General features: G+C 41.9%; 2 protein-coding genes across 2 annotated transcripts in view; both read left to right on the top strand.

Moving 5' to 3' along the window:
• The window catches only part of pdlim2 (PDZ and LIM domain 2 (mystique)), a 33,554-nt gene extending 29,965 nt beyond the window's left edge, over positions 1-3,589 (top strand). Inside the window, exons 8-10 of the mRNA XM_020590707.1 lie at positions 1,425-1,573; positions 2,274-2,412; positions 2,502-3,589. Coding sequence (XP_020446363.1) covers positions 1,425-1,573; positions 2,274-2,412; positions 2,502-2,694 — 481 coding nt within the window. The 3' untranslated portion in view covers positions 2,695-3,589. The remainder of the gene's footprint in view (positions 1-1,424; positions 1,574-2,273; positions 2,413-2,501) is intronic.
• Positions 3,590-6,378: 2,789 nt separating this feature from the next.
• The window catches only part of adgra2 (adhesion G protein-coupled receptor A2), a 37,250-nt gene continuing 21,208 nt past the window's right edge, over positions 6,379-22,420 (top strand). Inside the window, 1 exon segment of the mRNA XM_020590581.1 lies at positions 6,379-7,310. Coding sequence (XP_020446237.1) covers positions 7,009-7,310 — 302 coding nt within the window. The 5' untranslated portion in view covers positions 6,379-7,008.

Below are 22,420 nucleotides of genomic sequence, written 5' to 3' on the forward strand. Positions count from 1 at the left end.
CTGCAGTACGGAAGTGGCGGAGCATTACCAGGGAGGGAACAAAATATTTGCTAATGACCATGGTTCATAAATACCATAGACTTGCAGTTAGGTTTTACTTGTCCTTTTATAGGAAGCTGGGGGATTGTGTATTAAAATTCCCACACTTGTCACCCATACAGAAACTTAAACTTTGCACTTGGTCCTCAGTTGTCATTTATTTCCAATGTGGTGCGGGGTACAGAGCAAACACTTGTGCAGATGTGCAACTCTGTACAACAACCCTAACCTACTGTAATCCAAGGCCTCATAGGTCTGTGAAGATAATCTAGTATTCATCTATGTTCAATCACAGTAACAAATGGTTTACAATTATAGATGAGGCCATGATCTCCTAAGCAAATTCTTCACAGCACAAGTGTCAGTTGAGCACTAAAGATTTTAACAGATGTGTTGTATGTGACAGCAGGGACAGTCAGGTTAGGATGATTGCATCTGGCTGCGAAGTCGGCCACAGGCACAACACATCAAACCACACCTGTTCCGGTTGGCGTACCCGGCCAACCAGTTCCTATTGATGGCAAACACTCAGCAACTCCTTCCAGACTAATACGCCCACATGAGGTACTTGATGTTTTTACTTGCCATCCATTCATTATCTTTACCGCTTATCCGGGGCAACTGGAGCCAATCCCAGCAGACAGTGGGCAAGAGGCAGGGTACACCCTGGACTGGTCATTTCTACTTAGTAATGCGGTCCAGATTCTAAGGCATGTCTCTGTTCATCAGGAGCAGGGAGGCAGAGGTATTCAACCACACATTACATATGGAAGTAGTGAAAAGCAAGCACTTTTCCACCACACCAGGGGCAAAGAATTTGCTTGTAAAGTGAGCTGCTGTTCTTTTGCCTGATTTCTTAATGGGCTGTTGGTGTATACCACCTTTAGCTGAGAGCTTACACGTCCCCAGGCTGGAAGTTAGGTCCTTTTATTATTTTTTTTATTACACTTTGTGATAAGGCATGCGACTTTGTAATGCATTTAGTGTAGACAGTTGTATCTGAAATCCAGTGTTGTTTCAAGTTGGAACAGAGTTCACACATGCTACTGTATATCACTTCCACTGTTAGCTTTTGGTCCTCTTTGTTTTTGCCTTGAGATTTTGTTCTCAGTTAAACAGTGCTTGTTGTAAGGTGAGAGGAGGGAGATCCTGCTGAGCAAATGCTTTTCGATTGGACACTGTTTGGACTCTTCCCTGTTGTGTACAGTCTAGACTTCATACTTGGAGGTCAAAGTCTGTCAGCTGACGCCTCTTCTTTAATTTCACCTGGATTCAGTTAAACCGAACTCAAGGAAACTTGTAGAAAACCATTTCAGAGCAGATCACCAAGAGTTTGATGTAAACTACAGTTTTTAATCTGTCGCCTCTGGTACTTTCTTCTACAGCAGTGTGAGCTCTGACTCAACCATGCAGAAATTCGACAAGGACTCAGAAGTGTACAAGATGATCCAGGAGAATAAAGAGTACCGTGCGGCGCCTCGTCAGTCCAGCACCTTTAAAATGCTGCAAGACGTCCTGGAGGCTGATGAGAAAGGTTAGACAAACTAATGTGCACATTTGGGGAAAAAAAAGAGGATGTTTCATTTTTTGTAATTGAAAGTGTGTATTGTTGCAGAAATGCAGTAGCTATGGATCAGTATGTGCAGAAACACATCTTAATCCATTTCAATCAAACATGGTAATGTATGGATAATGCCAAATTTAAATATGTTTGGAATGTTCCTAATTAAAACATACAACCTTTCATAGGATAAACAGTTGTTGGAAAATGGTTTGAACATGATCGCATGCAGTAGGAGTCAAACTGCATACATGTTACAGATTTGTACTGGTGGTTTGTCTCAATTTTCAGGATTTGTCAAATGTTACTGGTTAGTGACTTCTATACAGCTGTTGCCTTTGCTGGATGCAGGAAATATCCCCGCAGTGTGCTATTCATATTGTCAGCAGCATATCATTGAATGTGTCTGTCCTCCTTTCCTCACTTTGCTTTGATAAATGGTGGTGCAAATAAATCCAGATAGTAATGGCACACTTTCATGACATGATAATGACCAGTGTGTGGGAACACGCTCAATGAAGAGTGTCCCCTGGGCGATGAGCTAGGGCCAACTTAAGCTCCTCTGACAGAGGGCAGTGAAGAGAGTGTTGATGTGATGAACACGGAGATATAAACCTGTCAGATCATCCCTATGACCAACACTGTTTGTGTGTGTGGGTGCGTTTGATTCCAGAGGCAGCCCGGCAGTTCCCAGGGAAACTTTCACCCAGTGCTCCAAAACCAAGCCCCGCAGTAGTAGGAGGAGGAGGAGGAGGAGGAGGAGGAGGAGGAAGTAAATACCACACCTGTGAGAAATGTGGCACCAGTATTGTGTAAGTCTGTCTCCTATAGGTACACATTTTCTTCAGAATGATTCCAAAGTAGCAGCAGCTTATTGGTCTCTGTGTTCATCTTTCCACAGCACACAGGCCGTGCGTATCACAGGCAACCACTTTCGCCACCCAGAGTGCTACACCTGCGCAGATTGTGGCCTTAACCTCAGAATGAGAGGTCACTTTTGGGCTGGCAATGTGATGTACTGTGAAAAGCATGCCAAACAGAGGTACCAAGGTCCAAATAGTCCCCCCCAAACCACAGTGTCCCCTCGCCAGTGAGTCTGCCACCGCATACCTGCCCCGCTCTGGACGTAGAGTACCACTTGTCCACTTGAAGCCTCGCCACACCTGACACAGTTGCAGACCTTGGGATGGGGCCTGGAGGTGGACACTGGTCAACGATATAGAGAGGGTCTTCTCTTCTGATCAGATTTAACAATACTTTCCATTATGATTCACTTCCTTGCCTTTCCTTATAACTTTATGACAACTGGGGCTTTGTTTTTCACACGGCCCTGCCTCCACAGTCTCCAGGTTATTCTTGGCTCTAATTGTGCACAGCTTCTATGGACTCGACACATCACATTGTACTAAGATTTAAAGAATACCAATATTTTATACAAACACAGGACTGGCTCTCTGAGGATCTGGATAATGATTTGAATCTCCTGCTAACACAGAGGGGCCAAAGTCTCACCTTTACTGCATGCCATTATAAAAATGTATTATACACCAACAGCACTGTGTGTGGGTGCATGCTTTCACATACACAAGTGTGGCTTCTGCATCTGTGTGCGCACACGGTGGCTCACAGAGGATGGAGGGGGGGTCCCAAGTTGTTATATACATAAAGGAGTTTGAGTTTTGCACTAGTCAAACCACAATCCTTTGTGTTCGCTATATATTTTTTGTAAGCAGAATTTGAGTAGAAATGGTGCAAACACATATTTGCTGACTTGTTTTGTTGCTAATGAGGGATTAGATTCATTCAATATACAGATATTTTTGAGGTTTTTGAATGGTCTTTGATATTGACCGTTTAAAGTACATAGTGTAGCCTGGGACGTTTTAACATGAGAACAGCTAATGATGGCACTTGTCCAGTTACAGCAGTACTCAAAGGTACACTGTTTGCATTTCATATGATACTTAATAAAATCGCACACAACCTGAAGCCTCTTCATTTCTGATAATTGTGTTGGAATAATAAGTGTTTAGAGTGGGATTACCTCATTGTTTCATACCTTTTTGGTGATGTCTGCCCTGCCTTTATTTTGATTTGCCTTCAGATTACACGAGTGCTTATGAAAACTCAACTGTCCTACTGGTATTTATTTGGCACACATTTTCATCTACTACTAGGTCTGTTGGACAGTGCACGCAGATCTTTGTGAATAAGCAGGTGTTGTACAGGGTCGTCAGAGGACTCAATCCTGTTCCAAGAAGACAGGTTTGACAGGTAGGGTGTTGCCCACATCCAACAGGCTGTTTAGCATACTAGCATGGTGAGTTACTTGATAACTGGGAATGCTTTAGAGGGTTCTCAGTGTGACGTTGACCGGTGGCTGAAAAGTTCTCGTTCCAAAGTACTAAAACTGGTCATGCAGAATGGCACATTTCACATTGTATATCCTATCGCATATCATAGTGATGGTAACTCACTAACCAGAAAAGGACTGTATTACTACAGTGTCAATTTTGCAAAGGCTGGCGAATGAGGGAGGAAAAGTAGAACTACATTAAAAACAATTGGATTTAACACCCCTGCTCTTACTGCTACTAATAAATCTTAATGAATGACAGTGGTTTTTAATGCTGGAAAAATATGGAACATTATGATTTGACAACCAAAAATTGTGGGCATGCTGGGTTTAATGTTCTCATGAAACCTTAATTAAAACCATTCATCCAGGAAATGCCCAGAGCTGTGGGACTGACTGGTGGATGGACAGTGGTTTCAGTAGGGAGGGGCCTCTGCATGCTGCTGATTACACCACTAGATGTCATGGGTGCCTCAAGAAAGACTCATCTACAGATGAGGGCCTGACAGACAGCCTGATGTTTGCTTCCCCACTGGAAGTTTTCTTTTGTTTATCCACTGGCAGAGACACGAGCCTGGGCTGTGGCTCAGTCTCAGTAGTCACTTGGTCTGGCTCACATCTCTAAACCTGTTTTTAGATTTTTCTGCTCTAACGTGTGATTTGAGGGACAACAGTAACATGCCCAAGAGGACCCATCAGTTGTATCACTTATCTTTTCATCACTCATGCCATCTGTCATCTATTCCATATATTCCAAAAGCTGCTATAGCTTTCACTAACACCCCCCCCCACCATACCTTTCTCAGTACCTCACCTGGAATGCAGTCCAGATGTGGAACAGGGAGAAGGACAGATTGCTTACTTGGCTGTAAGGAGTCAAGGGGCTATTGGATGCATAGAGAAAATGTTGGAACGACATTAAAGTTTGTCTGGGTACCATTAAGTACAATTTGATGTAATGTGCAGTTCGGGACGTGACATTTTAAATGGAAACTGCTCTCCAGATGAGAGAGATTTGGACCTTGTGGAGTCAGAGGGGGGTGTTGTACTTGAAGCCTTATTTAACAGCTTGAATAAACAGCTCTCTGTTTCATTGCTGAGCAGGCGCCCTTTCACTCTTTGTGCTTTCTTTCAATATTCGTACTGGTTTTTGAGCCCTCTCCAGCGTACAGTATCATATACAGGAATAACAAACCCAGGGTCCACTGTATGGGTCAGAGCACAGTGCGCCATTATGCTGCCGGGCGTGTTCGCATGACTGAGGTGCCTGCAGTTTGGCTATGTCGATGAATACATGTCAAACCCAATTTCATAAAGTCCCCTTTCAAAAGCGTTCCTGCTTCACCTTTGCATATTTGGAAATACTCCAGATTTGAACAGTCTCCATCCTGTGGCGCCTCCCATATATCAAAACGTATTTTTAAAACTGAAATCCATTGCTGTGTTTTGGGAACTTTCCATACACAAGGGCAACGATGTGAAAAGGAGACCTTGAGGAGGTTTATGATGCATTGTAATTTTTTTTAGATTGAGCACGAGTCTTTCAGAGAAAATGCCTTATTTTAAAAATGTTATTCTTTCAACACTGTTTTGAGTTTTTGGAAAATCTTTGTGTCTCAATCTAAGCAGTTGGTTCCTGTTGGCGAAGTGTCAACTTGCCAAAGATCTTTTAGCCCACATATATCTCCTTTGACAACACAAACAACATATGATAAGCAAAGAAAAACACTTTCACTCTTAGCTAATTTGAGTTGGGCTTCATTCACAGGTCATTTCTATTGCACCAGCAACTGTGTAACTGAATTCATCACAACATAAATACTTGTATTAAAGTACAGTACCTGCATTATCTGTTGCAGTGTTTTAGGGGCAGCTTGCTGTTACCCAGGGCCTCCAAGTTGGCATAAAAACTGTTGTTTCAGTAAGACAAAAATATGTCAAAGTCTACATGTGCTCCAGTCTCCTGCATTTTCAAGATCAAACTCTGGCTGTGCTCTTTCTGCGTAGCAATATAAAATCTGCTGGAGTGCAGTTATAAAGGTCTTTACTGCCTGCTGATTGAATGAAAAACCTTTGATCTAATGAAACGCGCCATACACAAGAGGCCTTTAGGCTCATTCATAACTTTAGTTTGCTCTCCCAAAGCAGGCGCGCACAGAAATGAAGGCTTTCTTGTTTTGTACAGCCTGGATGGAAACAGCCGGCTCAAATAAAAAAGCAGCAAAACAACAGTGACCGGTTGTGTCTTGATGAACGTGTGTAATGTCAGCTCGGGGGGGGTTTAACAACTGATCGCATCCTGTACACTATACAACCTCCTTTCCTTTTCTGACCGGGCTGGATGCGCTAGGACCGCGGGGACCAGAGCGCACTCGTGCACGGAACGTGCGCACTTTGGGTTGTAACTAAGTGAGTTTGAGTATGACAGAGGCAGGCAGGCAAAACCGCTAGATTTTGGGAATTACACAGCAGCCAAACCAGCTCACTTCTTGTCCGTGTCAGTAGTTATTCCCTCCCGTTTAAATTTAAGTTGCGCTTGAGCTAAAGTCTACGGAGACCTAGGAGACCAGGGAAGAGACTGAGGGAACTTTTAAGAGCAGCGAAACAACTGACAGGAGTTTGAGAATATACCTTTTTCCTCATATAGATGACGTGCGATCGTGGCTCTGGCTGTGACTGCTCAGTCATCGACCCCTGGATTAATTTTAGAGGGGGTAATAATGGTAATCTGGACCCTCCCAAGTATCATAAAAGTGATGTAACTTTCTGAAGCTAATTAATACGACCAGCAACTTTTTAAGACAGTACTCCTCTTTGTAGGCGGTGAAGACGTTTGGATGGGCTTGGATTTATTAACCATTTGGACCAAAGGGAGTTGTGCGCCCGTCCTGCCATGAAATAACGGCACGCTATTTCTAGTATGAGCGAATGATGTACGTTCATTGTTGAGCAGAGGATCTCCAACTTTACCATTCATTCAAAACCTGAAAGATCACTTTGCATTTCCTTGATCTCCTTACACCATCTGGAAGCTTCATGGTGGAAATATGGGATGACTGGAGGCGGGGGTGCAGCTGAGGTGAGAGCCAGCCGAGGGACAATGTTTGCGTCCGGCGTTGGCATCCCTTTGCTGCCGGGGCGTCTGGTACTGATGCTGCTCCTGCTCTCCGCCTCGGAACCGAGGCTCTCCCAGGCTTGTCCCGGGCTGCTCGCCTCCACCAGCGGCTGCAGCTGCAAGGACGAGCGGTCCAAAATGCACGGTGTCCAAACTGTGGGGAAAAGAGTCAGCTGCAGCAAGGGGGAGCTGACGGAACCTCCAGAGGCCAGCCTGCTCCCCAACAGGACCGTCACCCTGTGAGTTGGAACAGTCCCCCAAGTTCAGTGTAACCTCTGAGCTAATGATATGTCACTATATTATTACTGTGGCCTACTGTAGGTTGTGCCTGTGACAGGGAGTGTCACCTGCATGTCCTCTGCTGTCACTACACTCTTCTTATAATGTCCTATAAAGACGTTTTGGGGGAAAAGGTATTTTCCAGTCACCTGCATTTTAAGATGACATAATTTGTTTAACTGTCTGATTTAATTGGGTGAGTTGAATGTTCAGTGATAAATGTGTAATTCACATAAAAATACCCGATATGACATAAAAACTATAGGTTTACATTAGAGGTGACTATGTTGATCAGGCCCACACACTCATGGCTCTGACCCTCTGAGCTTGATTTTATCTATACTGAGGACTTGCTGCAGTAATAGCGCTTGTTAGGTCAGAAGTTTACATCTTGATCTGATCTCTGTGAAGCATTAAGATCAGTGTGAGGGCAGGCTGACTGTAGCTGTCATCATGGCCCTGCCTCTCTGACACAACTCTGTCACTTTAAAATGGACTCTGACCCAGTGAGGCGCTTGGAGTTCAGCTCCCTCTTTCTCCCTCCAACACCACCCTGTGCACATGGTCCAGCTGACCTGGCCTTGCAAAAGTAGAATAAACAGAAACACATTTTGACCATTTTATATCAGGCTCCGTGATTTGCTGGTGGGTTGGCTCAAACTTTTAATATCACAACACCCTCTCTTACAATCACCTTTTGGTGAGGACAGAAAATAACACAACCATTTGGTGAGAACTGGACAGCAATGATTCTGGGCCAACTTAGTTTGATGATTTTTCCCCCCTTTTTTTTTTATAAAGCATTTATTTGTAAGTGGTATTTGGACAAAGCTTGAAAGGACCACATAATGTGCCAAAACACACTATCTTTCATGATGGATGCACTATTTGCTCACTTCAAATGCACGATTTTCTTCACAGCTGCTCAGACTTTCTGGAGGCATTGTTCGTTCCCACAGGGTGTCGTCTCTGTACTATAACCCAAAAGGAGAAATGTTAGCAGCACATGGGCACAGTATTAAAAAAAGTGTTCAACTGCTCCACTGCAGAGAGCATATGAGGTAAACTAAGGGGATTTATGCCCCAGGAGAGCCACAGCCAGCCAGCAGCCCATTTATAGAGCCTTATGTTTCTTGCTTAATAAAGGCAGGATAAACATCTGGGGAGCACATTGCTGAAATCCAGAGGAAAAAATGGCTTGGGTGGCAGTGGTCGAGGTGATTGAAGATAATCTTCCATCCCTGCACCTTCTAATTTTGGTTGAGTTGTTTCTCTACAGATGTCTAGCATTCTGTGACACGTCTATGCTCCTCTACAAGGAACAAACAATGCCACCCGTAATCTGCCATTTTCTTTACATTTCAAGGGAACTCTGACATCTGGAAAGTTCTTTTTCCTAAAGATTCAAAAAGTTCCTCAAGCCTGTGCTCCCACTGTTGCTCATGACATTAGGTCCAGATGTGGAATGTGAGAAGTTGTGTTGATATTCATGTTATCCCTGACATTCCTCAGTCTTCTCAGAGACTGCAGACAGTATCCCAGGTGCAAGGAGGTTTTCTCCACGGCCTACATGGCCTGATAGCCAGCCCCATTGCCTTCTCTTCTGGGCCAGCCTGGAGGAATGCTCTCCTGCACCCAGAGCAGGCAAGAGTTGGAAGCCACCAATCCAGGGCTTCCGGGGCTGGCTGATACGTGTCATGCACAACAGCTGGCCCCTGTGAACATTCCAGCTGAGGCCCCTCAGCCTCATGGGAAATCCCAACAGGGATTTGTTTTTTAAAGCTATTAGTTGGTTGTTTGTTGTTTCTGCCAGCCATAAAGGAGCAACCGGTTGCTCCAGTATTGTCACCTCTTCCTATGGCTTGTCAGATTCTGTGCTGCACTTTGAATATATTTCAGTGTCAGATTATACCCTGCAGCACTTCTATAAACTCACACCTATCACTGCTGTAATGATGCATTATGCTGTTCTCAGCCTTCCACAGTGAACTCTGGTCGTCTGCCCCACTTTCACTCTTTTTCCTTTATCTCTAGCTCCCCATTTCTCTCCCCTTCCAACCCCCTCTATCATGAGTTCATCCACACGCAGTAACTCTCAACCTAAATATTTAGTCGTCTTGGTAGGAAACTGCCATGTCCAAACTCCTTCCAGATGTGAGACTGCACAGGCTTGTGTTAGGGCCTAATTATGCACGGCTGCAAAGGAGCTGGATCACTGGTAGAGGAAGAGGAATGGAAGAGTAGAGAGGAGAAAACAGATAAGAGTGTGAAAGCGAAAAGCGCCATTGTTGGAGAGAAAGTAGAAATAAATGATGGAAGTTGAAATGAGGCTGAAGTGAAGGAGAATGTTGAACATGAGGAGTGGAAGAAGTGGGGAGAGGGGACCAAGAGGGGAACAAAGAAAGAGAGCAGAGCAAGAGAGAGGATGGAAGAGGGAGCGGAGAAGCTTGGCAGGCGAATCAGAGGGATATGCCCCTGGAGACTAAAAACTCCCCAGCCCCTGACTAACAGATCTTCGACACTGGGGTGAGAGGGAGGAGGAGGCAGGGCTCCTCAGTGTAGCAGCATAGCTTCACTTCCAAAGCATTGCTTATGTCTGTATTAATATTAGTCTTTTGAAAGCGCGCGAGAGAGGAACTCATCCTATTGTGCTGATGAAAAAAATCTGTCTGTGGATGTGAATACATATCATAAACATTCAGACTGTAGCCCAGGAACACTCCGAGCAATATTTGGCAACACTACATGGATGGCAGCTGCTTATTTTAATGTTTTCATGGATAAAAGACAATAGAAGAGAAGGTACAGTGTCAGTCTGTGTGGGTGTACTTTACAGCTTGTGTTTTCCCAAGTCAAACCTGTACTCCTCCCTTGGCATAGTCACTAGATGCCAGCTTGTGTGACTGGGCACAGATGCTCAGGGTGGGCGGTCAGCTTGCCCAGCCATGGTCTGATGCCCCTTCGCCCGAGACAGCTGCAGTTGTGACACAGTTGCTCCCTGCATGTTTGCGCTTGAGCCAAGTATGTTGATATTGTTGGCTGGTGGTCAGGCGTTTAAGATAAAAATATTCCAACATTATTTTTATCAGTAAGGGTCACAGTTGTAAATGGACAGTTTCCATTTATACTGGAGAGTCTGTTGCTGAACAACGGACTGATCTTAGTTGTAGCAATAATTAATGTACTTATTTGCATTGTTGACTAGAGTTGAAGGAGAAAGCAGGCAGCTCTGTGCAAAGCTCCACTGAAGTTTACTTAACACATTATATCTCATTTGCTAAGCTGTCTCCCCCTGTATCTACTCTTATTGCTAAGCCTAGCTAAGCTAAACAGCTGCTAGCTGTAACTTAATATGAAACATATAGAGTGTTCCTCCCAGCTTATTTCCCAAAATGTTAAACTACTGCTTTAACCTAAAAGCAGTGTTTGTCTCCGTCATGAACACCACCATGGTGCCCTTGAGCAAGGCCCTTAACCCCAACTGCTCCAGTAGAGCTGCTCAGTGGCCACAGGTCAGTCTGTGGTTGTACTGGGCCGCCTCCAAGTGTGAATGTGAACAGCACATCCCTGCAAAGGAGAGGCAGCCACTCAGTGGACCTTTGTCACTAGTGTGGGAATGGGCAAATAGTGTGAAAGCACTTTGAGTGTGCTGCAATGTATAGAAAAGTGCAATACATGTATAAGACCATTTACCATATATTTACATACAGTATATATAAAGAGAGAAGCTAAATTCTAATATCATATGAGAGCCAGTTTTATATTTAAAAAAAAGAACTGTTAAATGGGCCTTTGACATTGTTTCATTTTACCACTGTTATAATATGATCTACAAAAAGAAACTGGGAACAAGATTTATTTTTGGTTCTCTTTAGCTAACCATCATACAGTGTGTTATTGTTTACTGAATCTGAAGAGCCCTCTGTGTCACTGTTCGCTCAAAGCCAACTCGCCTCAGCAGTATCATCGATTTGCTACAGTATGAATCTGTGTGCCTTTAATCACCATTTTATCTTCTGACTCATGTTGTTGGTCTCTCACTTGTGGCCCATGTGTGGACGAATACCAAAGGACCAGCAGATGTGTTGGTGGTTTATACTGGGTCTGTGAGTCAGTATGTGTTGAGATGGGAGTATGTGGATGAAACGTCCCAGTCGTCTTATCAGCAGGGAGAATTCCAACAGAAGGGAGAGAGTAAGACCCCCAGGCATTAAAAAAAATTTATGTGGGGAAAGGTGTTGATAGGAGGGGGGCAGGCTCTCCTCCGCACATGTTAGGTGGGGCATGGTCAGCAATAAATCAAAAAAGCAAACAAAGGGACTGACACGGGATACTCAGAGCTTTATACCCAGCTGCAGTACCTGTCCGTGCCACACATGTCTTGTACATTGTTGTGCCTCAGGGGTTAAAGTAACATGACTGGAGTGGGACATACTGTGCTGCCCACCTTAGTGGATGATAAATGTCTGTATCACTTATCACCTCATTGTGTGTGGTGATTAAAAAGCTGCCATATTTCAAAACCTGGCGAAAACAGAAAAATGTGTTGTCACAGTAATCACATATCCCCGAGTGGCTTTTTGTTATTTTAGTGTTTCCTTTCATGCCGCTCTCTTCTTATCTTACTCCAGAAATGCCTGACTGTGGCTTTTCTTTGCCAGCGCTAACTTCCCTCTCCCTGTGTCTCATCACAGCAACCCCAAAGTTCCTGCTCCAGGTCAACAATACATGGATGCAGATGGAGATAAAGGATGTCTATAGTGGGAATACCTGTGGTTTCACTGTGTGTCCACCGTCTGTTAGTGTGTCTGATATGCTTTCTCCAGAGAACTAATACATGACAATAGCGCAGTCATCTGCTGGATTTCAAGAACTCACTAATGTAATCTGTGTACTCTTAAATTGCTTTTTGATTACTCTTGACAGAATGATTCCAAGTACTCACCTACACTATCATATCTGTATCTATCAATAGAAATAACACAACTTTACTTGCAGAGTTAGGAAATGGGTGGAGATGCATGATTTTAAAGTTGATTTTTTTTTTTTTTATAAAAATAGGATTTCAAAAGAAATTTTAAAAAGCTGATATAAGCCCTGTAAACAAAATATCCAGAGCTTTGGAGCTTTGATGTGAAATGTCTGGTCCCTTTCATTATGAATCTGAATCAACTACCCTCTTCCTAAAAAAGAAATCAACCATATTCCTGTAGATTAGGATCCATACTGTCAGACAAATAGCCCATAGACTGTAATAGATAGCTATGATGTTTAGCCCATGTGGGTATAGGGTCTATGGGTGTTTGTTAAAAGGCGCTAAAAACAAGCATAATGGTTAAATGATTTTAGATTGCTTTTTTAAAATATGCGGTTCATCTAGTCATATAGAATGAACCACTCAGCACGCAGTATGCAGTATAATATAAGGTAATATATTTTTTCCTCACAAACTCTATAGACTGATTACATATACACCAGGCAGCAACTCATCCTCATAATTTCTGTATTATCACTGTATTAAAACATTTTAATAATTTTAATTTAAGTACGCTATTACTGTTAACATTAGAACAACAAGACATTCAAACTCTGTCACTGCAGTTCTTTTACCCATTCCTCATTCTGTCAGTATGAGATAGTTTACAGACCCCGTCAAAGGGACAGAGTAAGTTATGAAATAACACAATAAGCTTTTAATAAAATCTTTGTTGATAGAGTAAACCAACGTCTAAAGATGCTGCATGGAAGTGTTTTTCAGCTGCAGTAAAATCATTCTTTGCAAAGCATGACTTACCATATTTTTAAAACAGATGCATTATGATTGTTTAATACGTTCTGCTAAATTGTGGTGTCAAGACAGTTGCAGTGCAGTAGTTAGGGTTGGGCCGGCGTGATTCTGACTTCTTCAAAACCACGGTCACAGAAAGAACAACTACTAAACAAAAACACAACCTTCTCACAGATACCTCTAAAGACACTGTGAGAGTATCTGGGGCAGAAAATGTTATCTAACTCAAAAGCAGCCTGATTTCCCATCAGTCTTTGCTCAAGAGCAGAAAACAGAGGCTGGTTATGAGACAGAACAATGAGACAATGTTGTCCAGACATACACCGCATTCCAGTCGTTGTCTCAAAAGGCCAAATTCACTTAATTGTCTCATTAAACATGTAAAACCATGATTAAACTGACTATTGTGTTCTTGCTCAGCAGCCATAAACTTTCCTATTTGGTTTGTCTAGACTTGTCTTTGAATCTAAATATTGCAATAATTTATTGCAGCTTTCAAGTAGGGCTGTATTTCAGCTTGTGTTAATATTCATAGCAGCTACTTGTTTAGGTTTAGAGAGTTCACTGATTGTCCAGCTGTACTAAATTGTGTAGATGGTGCAAGAAACACACTTCATAGACACACTTTGCGTCAGCAAAACATGTCTAATAAGACTAACTCCAAGTGGGGGACCTTTCTATCTAAAGAGTGTATTGTGTGTGCGTTATTCTGTTTGCCTGTGCATATGGGAAGGGCGGGAATGGCCGCAGCTCTCGAAATAGTCTTCAGTCCACCCCTCTTTAATTAGAGACATTTCAAAAACCCAGATTTAAATTTTAGACTAGCATCTTTTGGACCATTTATGCACATACACATAGACAAATTGACTTAAACATACACACTTTCTGTATAAATAAATCTGATGGGTCACACACTTGTGCATCTAAAGCTACACACATGCACACACACATGCAGCCACAAACCACAGAGCCTTACTCCCTGGGCCAGCCCGGTAACCCAAGCACAATGCAGAATATTCTATAATAAGTGGTTGCACATATCAAATACAGGAGCACACTCTAGCTTCAAGGCAGGAAAGTATGATAATAAAGCTCCGTAACACAAGATTCTCTAACTACATACGATAAAGTATTTAAGTCATATATTTTGTCACTTCAACATGCATGTCAAGCATCTGTTACACTCCTTAATGTGACAACTCTTGTCCAATCAGGGTTCACAAAATGTTTTCCCGAAAAAATATTTTGCATGCAATTACATGGATGCTCCTTTCCATGGCAGGCTGTAAATGGGGTTTGTAGCTTGGCAGCGTTCCCTGGTGGCTCCTAAAAGCCCTCTGGTGGGTCGGGCACAATGGGCACATTCACATCTTGACATGCAATTGCTGCTAAAGTGCCTGTTGTGCTCAAGGGCATTTAGTCTCCCTGTTACATTCAGTGTTGTGACTCTCTGAGGACAGGTTCAGGGAGCAAGGGGCTCGTGGGACCACTAGCTTAGGTGGATCGCCATCTTTTTACAACAAAAGGGTTAAGCTATTTGGACAGACCCAGATGCTGAATAGTCAGCACAGTCTGGAGGCCTCTTATAAAGTACTTATTGTAACAAAGATGACACAACCACCTCCCCAGTCTGAGAGATCTCTCTGCTTATGCTCTCTTACATTCCTCCTCCCTCAACCTTCCTCTCTGTGTTTCTGCAAAAGCACCCATTAGCAAGAGAGAGGCTGAGAAACTGGGCTTTGGCTCAACTAAAGCTTTTGAAGACAGACACAAATACCATAAAAGTATGAACATTGACTGTAAATGTCACTGAATCTGATCATTTTCATACCATAAAATGAATGAAAAATAATTATAACCTTTACAGGATTATCATGCCATGCCAGCTCAATAGAAAATCTATACTAAACAATCCAAACATATACTCAAACCATATTCATTATATTTAGGATAGGTGACACAGACAAATATCACATATTTACTGTCTGTTCTTTTTTCAACAGCTCACTGTTTAACAGCAGATTTTTAAAAATGACATTTCCCAAAACTAAAAAAATACAAAAAGCCACATTTATATCTGGCCAAACCTCAGACATGGAGACAGAATTAACCACTTCATTCAAAACATGTTATCTTCAATCTAAATTAAACTGCAGATTACTTATTTCCTTTGGATGACACACAGAAGCTTCCAAATACAGAAATGCCAGTGAAGTAAGTGGAAAAACTGCCCCAGTGAATCAGGCAAACATTACTAGTTTTTGGTTTTGGGTTATTGACAGCATACATTCATAAAAACAAACAAACAAACAAAAAATAAAGTTTATTTCCATTGTTGTTAAGACTGAAACAGGTATTGAATAGTAGTAGTGTAGAAAGGTTAGTGAAACGTATTACAGTATAAGAGATTTATTTGTATACTTTTCCTTTTTTGATACTTTTCAACAAGGACAACTATTCTGTGACATGATAGGACGCTTTCTTTGTGAAAACATGGATTTGCCTTCTTGTTAATGTGTGTTGGCTTCAAAACAATAAGCTTTTTGAGGAGATTTTGAGAGTATTTACAGGTGTAAATACTAAAAGTTAATGATGGCTGAATGTGAGTGAGCAGGTTTAATTTGAGGGTTCTAATACTGCGTCACACTGGCATGTTAATGTTATTAATAACACCTGTGCTTTACCTACTCTGGCAAGTCAGAAGGCTTGAAAACATCTGAATAATGTGTGCTGATTTGTTAAATGTGCTTCTTTGGCAATTGAAAAATCTGTAATAAAATATATGCACACACACACACACACACACACACACACACACACACATATACATACACACATAAGCACACATACACATTGCATAATCTGTCATGTCCCACTTCCCGGTTACTACTAAAAGTGAACCCAATTTGCTTCTGTAATTTTGTCACCACAAGAACTTTAACTTAGCAAGTTGTCATATGTACTGTATGCATGTGTAAATATTCCCAAGTGACAAAGATGTGAAACTACTGTCTGTCATTCAAACCATGCAATGGACCTCTTACCTTGATCTGACTACACTTTATATTGCACACTATATTAATTTTGAAGCTTTTGAAGTTTATGTCCACACTTATATATATATATATACAGAAATGAGAAAGGAACAGTTTGTTTATTTTTACCTTTATAGAGAGTGAATAAACTGTATAGACTGAGAACAGGTGGTCTATGAACACTTTCTCACTGACATGCCCTTAGCCCCTAACTGACTCTGAAATGAGACTTTTTGATTGAGGCCAGCTCCTTGTCTATCAGGACAAATAGGCTTTTGATCTATTACACCAGGCACTTGGATGGGGCTGCTTGAGAAAACCTAGTAAAAGCCAAGTGATATACCTTTTAATCCATTTTATAGTTCAACCACAGCATTTTGCTGATCCACTGCATCTTTCCTCATTAGTCTGAGTGCTGTATGTGTGATGTGTATGTAAAGACAAATGCTGCCGTGTCTCCTTCGTTTTCTTCTGTGAACTGCCAGTTTACTTGAAATTCAACTTTGGCAAGCAAAAGCTACTCAAATGGAAAGCAAAGAGGGAAAATGCAGTTAAAACACTTATGGTTTTGTATAGAATGCTCTCAGCTGTAACATTCACAAATTAAAGTGTTCATACAATGCTGTGCTATTAGTGTAAAAGTGGGTAATTGCATTTCAGCAGAATGTAATTACCTCTCAGGAAAATTCCCCCAAGGCTAAATTATTTTTATTTATGTGAGCTCAAGCACCTATGTAACACAGACCAGCGTGCCCATTACCAAGTCAGAAAACTAATTAAACCAGACTTAATTCAGTAATGACGCACAGAGACTCAATAAAAATCACTCTCATTATCTGGCTCCCATTGGTCTCTGGATCAGGACTGGATTTATGGCATGTTACCAATCTCTTTCAAGGGTTCTTCTCTTTCACCTTGCGTGTGGTCCTTGAGGGTAAAAGACCTATCCAGGTTAAATGATGTTTACACAGTGGCCTGTTGGGTTGTTTTGATTCTCTTTATTATGCTGATCCTGTGCATCTCTGTTGGCCTTGGAGCACCAGATCAGTGTTCGGGATGGGACAGGGGGTGAAATGTCTAATCATGTTTTACCAGTGACTAACGTGCAGCTAAAATGCTCTGTATTCAAAAACTGTATACAAAGATTGCAAACTGTAATATATTGATAATGAGAGCGAGCAGTTTAGTTTGCAGATTAAATCAAGATGATCATTACCTGCAGGTGCTGGTTCTGCCAAATACAAGGAATGCATCCTGTGTTGATAAAAAGGCAACTTTGAAAGTTTCACTGCCACAGGGGTTGAAAGTGTGCCATGGTCCCTTCTGGGCCTACTTCAGGATGTTGGTGGGACAATCTGAAGAATTGCTGCTGCTGCCAGTACTTTAAGAGGCAGAGGAGCGATTACAATGGCCCGATCGCCCCGGAATAGTGCCTGTTTGTGTTTTTGAGGTAAAAAATATACGGAACACCATAAATGAATTAAATAGGCTTAGCTGACGGGTGCACTATGCGCTCATGGTAACAGTGTTGCAAGGTTCCGGCAGGCTGCATTGTGATTGATCACATGTTCCTGTCGCCAGCGAAAAGTTGAAAAATGTGGAAGGGTTCATTGACAGAATATTGGTTTGAAAATTACTACTGATGTGGAAAAAACATACGAAAAATACACCTCCAGTGTGAAAAGATCTTAATTCTTATTGAGCATAGATCACCCAAGACCTTTTCCCTGTTTGTGGCTGGCTGTACAGGCCTACAGCTACAGAGGACATACTATGTGAGACCAGCATGCCCAAATATTTGGAGGGCAACAGGGGCCAGTGAGAATCAGTGATTTTTACTTCAATGCATCTCATTCACATCCTGGACTTAATGCCAAACCGAGATGGAGCATTTCCTGTATACTGTATGCTTGCACTTTAAACAGAAGCTTTAAGTCAGAGACAGGATGAAGGGTGCAGAAGTACTGACACCAAACTTTCAGTGGTAACCGGCTGCAAACAGAACATCCTGTTGTGCTTGGCTTTGCAGCATTTTGTCTGTGGTTAGGGGATAAGATAGACGGATGTGTTTTCCCTCTCTGTCCCTCTGCACCAGGTTGTGATCTGGAAAGCTGAAAGGACTGTGCTCTGCTGCTGCCTTCTGTGTCGGCACAGGCCTTCCCAGCTCCGCCACAGAGACGTTTCCTCGGTTAAATGGTCGGTTGACAATGACCCAAAACCAGAAGTAGCTGTAGGAAGCATATGACAGACAGCTCTATTTTACAGTACACACAGGTACACACACATCAGGCTTTCCCACAGAGCTGAGGCAGCATGTTACAGTGAGACAGCCTTCCATTTAAGAGTCAGTAGGAAGAATGGAAGTGAATCGGTGAACAAACACGATTTGCAACATGCTGTCATTCCCACACATGTGGTCCTCAGAGGCTTTGTGAGTTTAGGAAGCAAACTGAGCAAATAAAAAGTGAGCGGCATGGTACAGGGAGGAGCGGCTGTGGTTTACTAGACAAGACTGCATGGTTTTTACGTTTTCACACTTCATTGCACACCAAAGAAACCACAAGTTAATACTGAGCTATAGCACTTAATACTGAAACATAAGGCATACTGGTAGCCTTACTGTTATTTTAATAACTATGAATTGAAATAACCACAGAAAAACACTACATTGTGTTCAATATGTTTCCGTAAAATTAACATTCAGTTCACCTAATACAGAATCAGTTTTAAGGGCGTGTTGAATATATCTGCACACATTTGATTACATGTTTTAGTTATTTGAACTTTGTGATACAGCATTGAAATTCTAGGCCAAGTTTTCTGCACTTTTCTATCTTGAATTATTTACACTACCTGTAGCATGACATAGTATAGTTAAGGTTGTTCCTCCTAATCACAGTTTCTCTACAAAGACTAGAATTTATCCAGAAATGTGCAAGAGAGCTCACCTGAATCAAACAAGTCAAAATAGAAAATGTTGGCCACACATTTTTTTTTTTATATTTTCTTACTTTGATTATATGACAGCATGTTAGGGCCCAGGTTATAAATTATAAAAATATTTGTGCAAAAATATAAACCAACTATATAAAACGTACAATGTTTTCCCTCTTGCAGCACCATGCAAAGACACTGAATAACTTTTCTTGAGCTCAGGCTAACTTAATGTAACAGCTTCAGGTTTATCATTGTTCACACTGAGTAGCTTGTGTAAGGTGTTGTCCCCTAGAACAGCTCCAGTGCACCTTGGCATTGATTCCTCAAGTCTCTGGACTCTACTGGGGGGGATGAACACCATTCTTCTAAAATGCATTCCTTCATTTGGTGTTTTGATTGTGGTGTGGAGAGTGTTGTGTTCAACTGGGTTGAGATCTGTTTACTGTGAAAGCCATAGCGTATGAGTTGCATCATTTTCATACTCACCAATTCATTCAGCAAGCCCTCGTACCCTTTATGGGAGCATTGTCACCCTGGAAGAGACCTCTCCCATCAGAATAGAAAGATTTCATCATTCGATAAAGGTGATCACTCAGAAAAACTTTGTATTGATTTGCAGTGACCCTTCCCTCTGAGGGGATAAATGGACCCAAACCATGCCAGCATGTGCAGTGATTCTATTTCTCTACTCATTTATTCAGATCTTGTCACTCATCTGTGTGTGGTTTTGGTGTCTACTGTAGTTTCACTGACTCAGTTTAATCCCTCTACTACACAAGGGAAGCTGGTGTCTGTGCATCTGTTTGGACTGGCTGCTTTTATATGACCCTCAGTTTTTTTTTTAATTTCATGTAAATGAATTAGATAAAATGGTTAAATGGGATCCTGGAGCCTCACATGTGGCCCTGGTTTCTTGAACACATTAGTTGGATTCAATTAACCCATATGAATTCTCAGAGGCTCTTGTGGTCTAAGAGGGTTAAGTGAATGAAAGATGCTAACTGCTCTGAGATACCATCCATAGTCTGGACTGAATTAACACACTGTCCTGTCATGTCTGATACAGCTCCTTGCTCTGGAAAGTAGATGAATTCATCTGAAATCTAATCTGTCACTTATGTCAACTAGAAAGAGTAGTACTACAGTACCTAACAGGCCTTGTAGGAGTGTGGACTGTGATTAAGAAGCTACTACTAATTGTCTTTGTTTGTAAAGCTCTGTCAACCTTTGCATATTCCAGTGATAAAGTGATGCACTCATACGCCTCAGCTGTCATCTGCCTCGCCCTCGCCGGACACTGCTCCGTCTGTCTGATGGCTGTCCAGGAAGTGCTCTCCCTACAACCCCTGACCTCTGAAACCAAGTTCCGAATAAACAGCTAATTGGCTGGGTTTCCTGTTTAGCCTGATGGGAGCACCAACTATTTCTGTCTGTTTACAGAGTTCTGCCTCTCTCTTTCTCAGACGTGTACTCTCTGTATTGTTTATGAAAGAACAATGTCCTTTACTATAACATTCTCCAAACACCAGGCTGTAAGAAACTGTACAGTAGTGTCCAGCCTCTTCAACTCCCTGCATTCTTGGAAATTGTCTAACCTTTTGTTGTCTGTGGGAGGGATCAAGTTAGCTCATTTTGTGGTCTTTGTTCATTTGTGAACGTTTGCTTTCAAGTCCTGGTGTACAGGGTAGCAAAATAATTGAAATATTATGTGTGGAAATGTCTTAACTTGAGACAAATGAGGGTTGTTGTGAAAGGATGACACGTGGATTTGTGCACATGAACACAACACACTAAGACATCTGTACAGGCTTTTACTCTGTAGATCCTACTGTAATTATATGAAAGGTCAGATTGTGTTCTTAAACAGTAATCTTATCATGTTCATGCACACTAAAACCAAACGTGCACAGTCCTCTGACTAATAGTTTTTTCTGCATAATCAGCTTAGTCAAAAAGGAACTATCTGTATCTAAACTGTCTGTGTTGAATTAAATGGCTTGTTTCTTTACCAGATGTGACTTTCTCCTCTTCTATCTGCACTGAATTATTCAGGCAGTTCCGGATCTTCTATAGCTTTCATCTCGGGCCTGCATCCAGTTATTGGAGAGATTCTGTGCCCAAAGTCAAGCGAGAGACCTTAAGGGCCGGGAGTCATGGGTTCAAATTCAGGCTACACCACGAGAGGAATGCTCTCATCTAACATCCACTCTAAAAATGTCTTGACTTAATGTGATTTATTCCAACAATTCTGTGTGGATTTATGAACATGACATGTTTTTTTTTAACCAAGTTACAAATAAGGCCGGGTATGGGATGATGTCAGGTTCTGACGCTTCAGCTTTGGACATGAATGTGGATTTTTTTTTTAAGTTTATTGATATAGCACGCATTTACAGCACAGCTTAAAATAAGAATGATTTTGGCTTAAATGCTAGTAAAATAGTCAGAGGGGTCTCACTTTCTGTATTATAGTGATTATCAGTGGAGCAACTCTCATTTCTTGGTTGCAACCCAACTCAAAAATATATTTCTCTGATGTCTAATTTTGGTAGATAATTGTAGGAAGATACAAACTGAGGTGTTCTGGATAAATGGAGCAGAAGATGATATACTTTCCATGTTGGCTTTTTTTTCTGCTTCTATGGATCATTTTTTTATCTCATCAAATCATCCTAATAATGTGGCTTTCAGTAAAGTGACTAAAGAGAAGTCAGTCAGGCTGGTCATTAACTGAACTGGAAGAAGCAGAGCTGAAGGCAGTGTTTTTATTGATGTGGCAGGAAACTAGGGGACTGACTGCTGCTGCTGAATCTGTAAATCTCGCAGACTGTTCACAGTCAGCTCCCACTTTTAAAGCACACAGACAGCTCCATTCTCTCTATTAAGCCCACTCTTAATGTTGCAAACAGCCCATTAAGCACCATGTGGTAGGGGAGAAGATGATGTGAAACTAAAGGGTGTGTTAATGATGGCGGTATCTCTTCAGTCCGGGGCCCCTACCCTACCCTAGCTCCTGCTGGGTGGACATGGGCGCGTCTGTGGAGCCACAGGCCCAGACCCATGAATACTGAACCTGAAAATTATGTACATAAACAACAAATTTGCAGTAGCAGGGAGAAGCTTGTCTCGAATGGATATTGAAAAAGTCTGCACTGTGCTTTAATGATGCACTATGCAGTATCCTGTGCCAAGGTTATGCACTATACAGACTTCCTTCAATGTCTGTGCACTATAAGAATTTATAGACAATTTTTTTCACTCATTTTATTGTCCAATACTGTTTGTATGGAGGAGCAAAATTTATATAAAC

Source organism: Monopterus albus, unplaced genomic scaffold (assembly GCF_001952655.1).
Source record: "Monopterus albus unplaced genomic scaffold, M_albus_1.0 scaffold12.1, whole genome shotgun sequence".
Lineage (NCBI taxonomy): Eukaryota > Metazoa > Chordata > Actinopteri > Synbranchiformes > Synbranchidae > Monopterus > Monopterus albus.